At 42.4% G+C, this 9,844-nt stretch overlaps 1 protein-coding gene across 1 annotated transcript; it reads left to right on the top strand.

Annotated features, from left to right (window-relative positions):
- Nucleotides 1–1,210: 1,210 nt before the first annotated feature.
- LOC134405708 (vomeronasal type-2 receptor 26-like) lies at nt 1,211–9,527 on the top strand. Its single transcript, XM_063136953.1, has 5 exons — nt 1,211–1,354; nt 2,458–3,315; nt 4,918–5,145; nt 5,796–5,922; nt 8,617–9,527. Exons 1-5 carry the CDS (start codon nt 1,211–1,213, stop codon nt 9,525–9,527), a joined length of 2,268 nt encoding a protein of 755 aa, XP_062993023.1.
- The last annotated feature ends 317 nt before the right edge of the window (nt 9,528–9,844 follow it).

Here is a 9,844-nt window from a genome sequence, read left to right as displayed (position 1 = left end):
GCTTTTGCTGATACAGCTGCCTCATAGCGGTAGCAAGAACAACCGTTGTGGTGGGCAGCTGAAGAGTGAAAATGAACTACATGGCTTTCTAGAGGATATTGTCATTGGTGAATTTGTCTCGCTGATTATTCCTTTCTTGAATGAGCTTCCCTTTAATACATTTGCACAAGAATTGATAAGTGGCTAGTAAGTTGATCTTTTATTATATGAAAGTAGCATATGGAGACAAATGATAATTCAGTTAGAATTATGCTCATGTAAATGTGGAGAAATTACTTCATTTTTAAAGATTTTTTAAGCTGAGCCCCAGGCCAAAGGTGGAGGATTTGCAGTCCTCCATATAAGGTTGGTCTTCAATCCCAACCAGGATGACCAATGGTTGTGGATGATTGGAGTTATAGCCCAACAAAACCTATAGTGCCACAGGTAGCCCAATCAAGCCCTTGGCCAAGCTTGGGGAACTATTTCAGGCTTGAGGGCAGAATCCAAACCTTGGAATGGTCTTGGGGACCTCATTCCGGAACTGGTTGAGGCTAAAAGCAAATGGAGAAGGATACTCAGAGTAGGTAGGGGCAGATCAAAGAGTTTTTGAAAATTCATTTTAATAGCTTCTCTTTTTTTTAAAAGAGCCATGCTGGATCAGACTAAAGGTCCATCTAGTTCAGAACTCTGTTCACACAGTGGCCAACTAGCTGTTGACCAGGGACCCTCAAGCAAGACAGGAGTGCAACAGCACTCTTCCACCCATGTTCTCCAGCAACTGGTATACATAGGCATACTGCCTCTGATACTGGATATAGCCATCAGGACTAGTAGCCATTGATAGCCTCCTCCTCCAGGAATTTGTCTAACCCCCTTTTAAAGACATCCAAAGTACATAACTACATAAGAACATAAGAAGTGCTATGCTTGAACAGGTCAAGGGTCCATCTAGTCTGACAAATCATGTAAAAGATAAAATCAAGAGTTAAAAGGTTGGCTCCAATCTGAAGACTATTGTGTTGAAGTGATGTGCTGGCACCCATGAGACAGCCTTAAGACCACGTGAACATCTCATTGCAGCGTGCTGCCTAAATACTTCCACCAAGTCCTTATCTTTGCATTTGCCATCGAAGAGATAAATAAAAATGCCCACCTGTTGCCCAACCGCACATTGAAATACCTCGTCTCTCTAAGTGCTTTTAATGAAATGGGCACATGTTCTGGGACTATGGATCTTCTTTTCACAAGGCAGGGGAGTCCCCCAAACTATCTCTGTGACAGAAAATACAAGCTCATGGCTGTCATTGGTGGGCTCAGCTCTTATAACTCCAACCAGATGCCTCAGTTCTTAAATATCTATAAGATGCCACAGGTATGTGTATTCATCTATATACATAATAGGGGTGTGTGCACTGACCACACGATTTGGTCCACGTCCTGATTTGGTGGTTCAGAAAACAGCCCAATTTGGCTTGGAAAGAGAAAACGTCATGCTTCCCATTGGCTATAACTTCAGATGAAGAAAGAGATAATTTAAAAATTCTGATTGTCAGAACTAGATGAAATTTCCAGGAGCAGTACTTCCTCCAGCCTCTCCCCACCCAGGTATTTTCCTTATATTGAGATTTTGAGCTGAAATACATCATTTTTTTTTAAAGACACACTGTGTCTCTGTACTCCTCCAAATCCTGAATTTTCAGAAGTGTTCATATCCAGATTTGGTCCACTTCAAAGGAGTCCTGCTTTGAGCTGAACAGCTCCCAAATCTGTTTGGGGCAGCCTAATTCAGTTCAGGAGTCATCCAAATCCAAAGCACCCCCTGCCCACATAATAAGGGCAGGGGCTTAGGGGAGCAAAGCTTCTGCTCTGTCAGTTTTTCTCAACGCACATCCTGGGCCCGATCTACACCAAGCAGGATATAACACTTTAAAAATGGTATAAAAGCAGTATATGTAATGTGTCCTGGGCCTGAACAGTTGTTATAACCATTATAAACCGTTATAAGCAGTAGTGTAGATCCTGCCCTGATCAATTCAGACGCTGCGTATATTAACCAGATACGCATCCAATATACGTGTTGGAGCCTTTGTGCATTTTTTTAAAGTGCCGTTGGGGGGGGGGGAATTTGGGGCATAGAACTTGCAGGTGTGCATTTGTGTGCTTAACTCTTTCACTCCCTGAAACTTCTACATAACCCTTAAAGGGTTTATGTAATATGTCTGAACTCTGAAATGAAAGGAAAAGAGTTGGGGAGGGGGAAAGTCATTGAGTCAATTTTAGGGCTCTAATATAAGATTTTGCAGCTGATGCTCAGTTAACTCCTGCCCAGTTTGCAGCACCAGAAGGCATTTAGCCTTTGCAGTATTCCATGAGTTCACATCTTCCATCCTGCCAGAACATTGAAGAAGGCAATTTAAATTCAGGGGGAAAGGAGATTGTTGCTAGTTGTAAACAAATCACTGTCATTCTCTTTAGCTCAATTTTGGCTCCTTTGACCCTGCGTTGAGTGACAAAACCCAGTTCCCTTCTATCTATCATATGATCCCCAATGCAAGTCCCCAGTATGTTGGGATTGTTCGGCTGCTTAAGCATTTTGGATGGACCTGGATTGGCCTCATTGTTTCAGGTGATGACAGTGGAGAAATACTACTGAGGACTCTCACTCCTTTGCTGCTTGAGAACAATATATGTTTTGCTTTTAAGGCAATAATTCCAATACTGAAGGAGCACTGGGGAGGAAGCAAGCAGCTTAGTAATGAACTGGGAAGAATCAGTTCTGTTCTCTCTTCAACTGAAACCAACGTGGTTCTTGTACATGGGGATTTAAGATCTATGGAGGGCTTTCGGATGGTTCTGTCCTTCAATGAGTGGGATGAAATGAAGCCCGTCGAGAGGGTTTGGATCATCACAGCTCAGTGGGATTTTGCATCTGTATACTATAGTAGAGTATTCACCCCCAAATCCTTCAATGGCACTTTGTCCTTCACACTCCACACGAATGATGTGGCAGGATACCAAGATGTCCTTGAGACTTTAACTCCTAAGCATTCTGGGCTTTTTTTCCTCCAAGAATTCTGGTCCAATGCATTTTGGTGCTCATTGCCTGGGTATAACTTGTATATACCAGGTGCAGGAAACTGTACAGGGGAAGAGAAGTTGAGCAACCTCCCTGCATCTGTGTTTGAAGTGGGAATCTCTGGCCAGAGTTACAGTCTCTATAATGCTGTTTATGCTGTTGCACATGCACTCCATGCCATGTTTTCCTCACGATCCCAGCAGAAAGCATTGGGAGATGAAGGTACCTGGAGCTTTCGGAATGTTCACTCATGGCAGGTAGGGAGAGTCTGTTATCAGTTACTACTGTCATGGGCCTCATCTACACCAAGGAGGATTTTGCACTATGAAAGCAGTATATAAAAGGCAGGAGCCACACCAAGCAGGGATATAGTAGTATGAAAGCAGTATATGGTATGTGTCAATGGGACCCAACAGTTGTCAGTGCACTTCAATACTGCTTTAAAGCAGTAGTGTGGCTCCTGCCTTTTATATACTGCTTTCATAGTGCAATATCCCGCTTGGTGTAGATTAGGCCATGATCTACAGAAGTGTGAATAGACACAAATCAGGAGTGGCAAATCAATCTACTTTTGCATGTGTTTATCCTTCAGCTCATTGGATTCATCTACCCCAAGCAGGATATTCCACTATGAAAGTAGTATATAAAAGGCAGGAGCCACACTTCTGCTTTAGAGCAGTATTGAAGTACACTGCAGGATTTACACTATTGCTTTATGTGGTACTGAAGTGCACTGACACCTGTTGGGGCCCACAACACATCTATACCAAGCAGGATATAACACTATGAAAGCGGTATATGGTATGTGTCAATGGGCCTCAACAGTTGTCAGTGCACTTCAATACCGCTATAAAGCAGTAGTGTGGCTCCTGCCTTTTATATACCAATTTCATATTACTTTCATAGTGGAATATCCTGCTTGGTGTAGATGAGTCCATTGTCTCGTGTTTCCACATTAAACAGCATTAAAAAAAACTACACAAAAATATAGATGTTTAAAATATTTCTCTCTCTCTCTCTCTAAAAGATAAATAAACATGTAACATTTTTTTCTCAAAATATGCATTTTTAAAATCATTTGCTGCCTCTAAAAGATAAATAAACATGTAACATTTTTTTCTCAAAATATGCATTTTTAAAATCATTTGCTGCCATAGGCTTTCATGGGGCAGAAAAGCCTTGATAACTTTTTAATTACTACTCAGAATTTCACCACACCAATGAAAGTCACACCTTCTTGACAAGCCAGAATACTATACATCAGTAGTTTCTTTAAAAATAAATAAATGACAGATATCCAAGGCACGGTTTGGAGTAAAACATACCAATGTCATGCCTCTATTTCAAGCATTTCTTAACTTGCTGTACCTGTAGCACTTGTTATCAGATTGTCACAATTGTAGACTTCATCAGGTAGATTATGAATTTTAAGTCTCAGGTTATTAGGTAAACAGGTGCCTTTTTATAAAGAGTGGACGTTTGAGGTTTTAATGGTGGGATGTTTTTATTTTTTGCAACTCACAATAACCACAAAGGCATTCCTGTGCCCGCTTAATGTGAAAAAAAGTATGAATAACTATGTTTCAAAAGTTGTGGAATAGGAATTTAAATTGCACATTCAAGTTTATCGCTGGAAACCATAACTTTGCTGAACTTCTTGATAGCATATCTGTAGAATGGTAAATGTTTTGTTCAAAATGTCATGCATAAAAGTAACAATCAGCTATGTATAGTATTAGATTAACAAATCTAAGAGATGTTAACAGATCAAGACAGCATATTCCAGGAAAATCTCAGCCCCCTCTCCCCCCATTTCCCAACTCTGCCTCTAGTTCATTCTCTTTCTTTCTCCAATTTAGCTTCATTCTTTTTTGAAGCACATCCGCTTCAACAATAGTGCTGGGGAAGAAATATTTTTTGATGAAAATGGGGAGATGGCAGCTGGATATGATATCATCAACACAGTCACATACCCCAATCAATCCATCCGAAGATTCCAAGTTGGAAAGATGGACCCTAAGGCTCCTGCAGGCAAAGAGTTCACCATTAGTGGAAATGCCATTGTGTGGAACCACAAGTTTAATCAGGTGGGAATGAGTACTATTTTCTTTAGGTTTCCTCCATTGCAAAAGAATAAGGAAACTCTGTTGTCAGGTCCTTGAGAATCCAGAATGGAGATACTCCAGTGTGGCTCTTAGACCAAGTAGCCAATGTGGTGTGGTGTAGTGGCTAGAGTGTTGGATTGGGAGTTGGGAAATTCAGGTTTTAGTCCCAATTGGAAGCTCATTGGGTAACTTTGGGCCAGTCACAGACTCTCAGCCCAACCTACCTCACAGGGTGGTTGTGAAAATAAATTTAGAGGAGGATGATTATGTACATCAGTTTGGGTTCTGTGGAGGGAAACAGGTGGGATATAAATAAAATAAAAAATAAATGCAAATAAATGGACAAGGAGCTGCATGAGCAGAAAATTGTTCCCTAAGTCTCTCATATATTAACCTATATGGTTGCCTAAAGCTAAGATATGTTCACCAGAGTCTCTCAGGGCCAATTCATGAAAGAAAGGGGGTAAGTGAGAGATTTCAAGCAGTGAAGGAATAAGGTGGGTTTTTAACCCTTGTGAATATTGAAGCATTCTAGGCAATGAAACAGCAATGAGGTGTTACTGTGTAATTATTCAAAATGGCAGACTTCAGCATACTCCAAAGTAAGTCCTTTTTCTTGTGGTTACTGCTAGAAGCTTCCCCAATCAACATGTGTTGAGAGTTGCCATCCCGGTCACAGCAAGAGAATTCTTGAGGGGGAACAGATCTGTTGTTATGATTGTCCTCATTGCTCTGAAGGAAGGATTTCAAACCAGAAAGGTAAGTAGAGAGTACACATCAGTGTGTGTGGGGTGGGGTGGGGGTAGTCAAAGGGCTGCTTCTTACACATGCTTACTAGTCATTTATGATGACAGCTCCACAATTCAAGAAGGATGCAGACAAGATGGAGCGTGTTCAGAAGAGGGCAACCAGGATGATCAGAGGTCTAGAAACAAAGCCCTATGAAGAGAGACTGAAAGAACTGGGCATGTTTAGCCTGGAGAAGAGAAGATTGAGGGGAGACATGGTAGCACTCTTCAAATACTTAAAAGGTTGTCACACAGAGGAGGGCCAGGATCTCTTCTCGATCATCCCAGAGTGCAGGACACGGAATAACGGGCTCAAGTTAAAGGAAGCCAGATTCCGGCTGGACATCAGGAAAAACTTCCTGACTGTTAGAGCAGTGCAATGGTGGAATCAGTTACCTAGGGAGGTTGTGGGCTCTCCCACACTAGAGGCATTCAAGAGGCAGCTGGACAACCATCTGTCAGGGATGCTTTAGGGTGGATTCCTGCATTGAGCAGGGGGTTGGACTCGATGGCCTTGTAGGCCCCTTCCAACTCTGCTATTCTATGATTCTATGAATGAAAGCTGACTAGACAGCAGACATCTTTCTGGGGAAGAGGGTTTCCTATTTGAATCATTTACATCCAGCACAAGGGAGCTAAGGTGAATTTTACAAAGCAATGAACTTTTGGGCACTCTTAGAGGAGGAGGGAGACATACCTCCATCCAATGAAAATGGTTTCCTGTGGTCAGAGGGGCTGAAAAGCAGACCCAATGGTCTTCACTTTTCTTTTGGGCACTGCATGGAATGGGCAGAGGTGATCAAAAGGACAAAAAGAAAAGATCAAAACCTTTTCCTATGGCTGTGAAGGCATTTCTTGCCTCTTTGTCAGACATAGTTGAAAGAGCTTCAAGTTGAGATTACCCTGTGGCAAAATCTATTGTAGAACAACGGATTAAGGACAATGATCTTCAATACGCTATGTCAAAAGCATGTAGATCTGCTCTCCATTACACTCCAGTCTAATTTTTGAATTTGCTAGATATGACAGATATTTGGACTTATTTGACCATCCCCAAGTACCGCCATATTTTTTTCAAAGGCAAGATTTAACTGCCTCCCTTCTGCAATATTAGTAGGGTGCTTTCAGGGCACAGCGTATGATGACCGCTTGTGTGGCTGTGGTGATGAAGCAGTTGAATCATTAGGGCATTTTCTTTTTTGAATGCAGCCTCCACAGGGAGCAATGAAATAGACTTCTTGGCCCTATCATGAGGAAATGCCCTAGAAGGCCATCTGAGCAGTATTTGGAATACTTCCTGGCAGGGATGAACAGAGGCAGTGGCTAGGTTCCTTTTCTCTGTACAAAGGACTCATAAGACCATTTCCCCATCATAATTGCAACTTCTATTTCAAGTTGTTGTTTTTAATTTTCAGGTTTTTTTCTTTGTCTCAGGTGTTTTAACTATGTTAAGATATTTTAAACATGGGTATGTTTTAATAATTTCTTAGCCTTCTGTATAATGTATGACTGATTGCGTTTTTACAGTCTTAATGATGTCTGCCATAGGGTCTGTGACCGTATAATAAATGATGATGATATAATGAATGGTAAGCAGTTTAAGAACACTTTGCTTTTGGTCAGATGGCAGAAGACAGGGGTAGGTTATGGAGGTGTGGAGCATATGGGGCCATAAGCAGAATGAACTGAACATGCAGCATTCTTCAAACAAGCACCCAAATGCTACCCTCTCCCAGGTCTCACGTAGTCTGCCAAATCTCTTTTAACATTCCTGTTCCTGCAAGAGAGAACTAGCAAAGAGTACTGAACACTGGTTCTGACCTAATGTACATTATTTCAAAATTCCTTCCCCAGCGCTCTGGAGTTGGTGAGTCCTGGCAAAACCATTCAGTGTGGTTAGAGACTAGGAGGTTCATCAGATGAGTGTTTTATCACACGCTCGCAACTGCCCACATATGGATGTGCGTGCAACCTTTAGACAACATCCTCCTCTTGCTTACATCCCACTCCTTCTGCTCACTTTTCCGTCACAAAATAGACCCCTTTTAATCTGGCTTTTAAACAACAACAACAACAACAACAACAACAATGGAATGTACCACGATCTCCTGCTGTGTGCAGGAAAAGTGGCGTGATTAAAACGGTCCCTCAATGCACCACGTGGTCTTTGTTTATTTCCTCTTTCCACTCTGGGCAGAAGAGGAAGTAATGAGAGACAAAGGTGGGAGCAGAGAAGCGACGGTAAGGAAACATGATTTCCCCCTGTGTGATGATGCTCTAGAACTGCAAATCACGAAACTGCACACTTTCCTTCTCCTCCCCTGTCTCCCTACACTAGTATTTTCATTATGTGCAGAGTTTGGGGAGATGATGATGATGATGATGATTTGAGGCTCTGTATTGCATTGCTGTGGACCCAAAATGCTAGGGAAACTTCAGGAGGCTTCACATTTGGATTTAGTGTGCATTGGAGGATCCCTATTGGATATTTTTCACCAGCTTTGATTCACAAAGGCTATCATGGTAAAACTGTGGAATTTATGTAATTACTGTAAAGGTTCACAAGTTTTTTCTCATCCCTGTAGTTACCACAATACTGTCAGACTGGTGTCACATTTGCTCAAAGGATATGTGCGCATTTTTAAATTTTACTTTTAATTTTCAGATGCCGACGACTGCAACCAGTGTCCAGACAACCAGCATCCAAACCAGAAGCAGGATCGATGCATCTCCAAACATTTAGCCTTTCTATCATACAAGGAGCCCCTGGGAATCGTTCTGGCTGCTTTAGTTCTGATCTTTTCTCTGATCACACTAGTGGTGACGCGGACCTTCGTTCAGCACAGGCACACTCCCATCATCAAAGCCAACAACCGGAGCATCACCTACAGCCTGCTCGCCTCACTGCTGCTTTGCTTTCTGTGCTCTTTTCTGTTCATTGGCCAGCCAGGGGTGGGGTCGTGCATTCTGCGGCAAACGTTGTTTGCCATCGCTTTCTCTGTTGCCATTTCTTCTGTGTTGGGCAAAACCATCACTGTGGTTCTGGCCTTCGTGGCCACGAAGCCAGGAAATCGGGTGGCAAAATGGGTGGGGAAGAGACTGGCAGTATCGGTCATCATTCTCTCTTCTCTGATTCAAACTGGCATTTGTGCAGTGTGGCTGGCAACGTCTACCCCCTTCCCAGAGTATGACATGCATTCCCAGGTGGATCAGATCATAGTGCAATGCAATGAAGGCTCACCCCTTATGTTCTACATAGTCCTGGGCTACTTGGGGGTTTTGGCCCTCATCAGCTTCACTGTGGCTTTCTTTGCCAGGAGGTTGCCGGATGCTTTTAATGAAGCCAAGTTGATCACCTTCAGCATGTTGGTCTTCTGCAGTGTTTGGGTGTCCTTTGTCCCAACTTACCTGAGTACAAAGGGAAAATACATGGTGGCCGTGGAGGTCTTCTCCATCTTAGCTTCTAGTGCTGGATTACTGAGTTGCATCTTTCTCCCCAAATTCTACATTATTGTGCTGAGGCCTGAGCTGAACACCAGAGACCAGCTAGTAAGGAAAAAGCGTCATAAGTACTGATATCTCCCTTCCTACTCTATTTTAAGACCTGTGAGTCCATAGGCTTATGTCTACTTTTATATCTGTAAAGGGTTTAGCTAAGTGTATCTACTCAACAAATAATAAACAATGATGACACATTAGCTTTTGTATGTGTTTATTTACCGCTTTCATACCTCTTTCATAGTGGAATATCCTGCTTGGTGTAGGTGAGCTCTAAGTCACTAAGGTGTTGTCTATATGCACCCAAAGCCCAACAGTGGTTGTGAATCTGCACTGCATCAGTTATATGACACAGCCTCAGATTCCCAGCCACCACAGGGGTTTCCCTCTAAACT

The sequence above is a fragment of the Elgaria multicarinata genome, chromosome 11, assembly GCF_023053635.1.
Source record: "Elgaria multicarinata webbii isolate HBS135686 ecotype San Diego chromosome 11, rElgMul1.1.pri, whole genome shotgun sequence".
NCBI lineage: Eukaryota > Metazoa > Chordata > Lepidosauria > Squamata > Anguidae > Elgaria > Elgaria multicarinata.
This window is presented reverse-complemented; position numbering and strand designations above follow the sequence as displayed.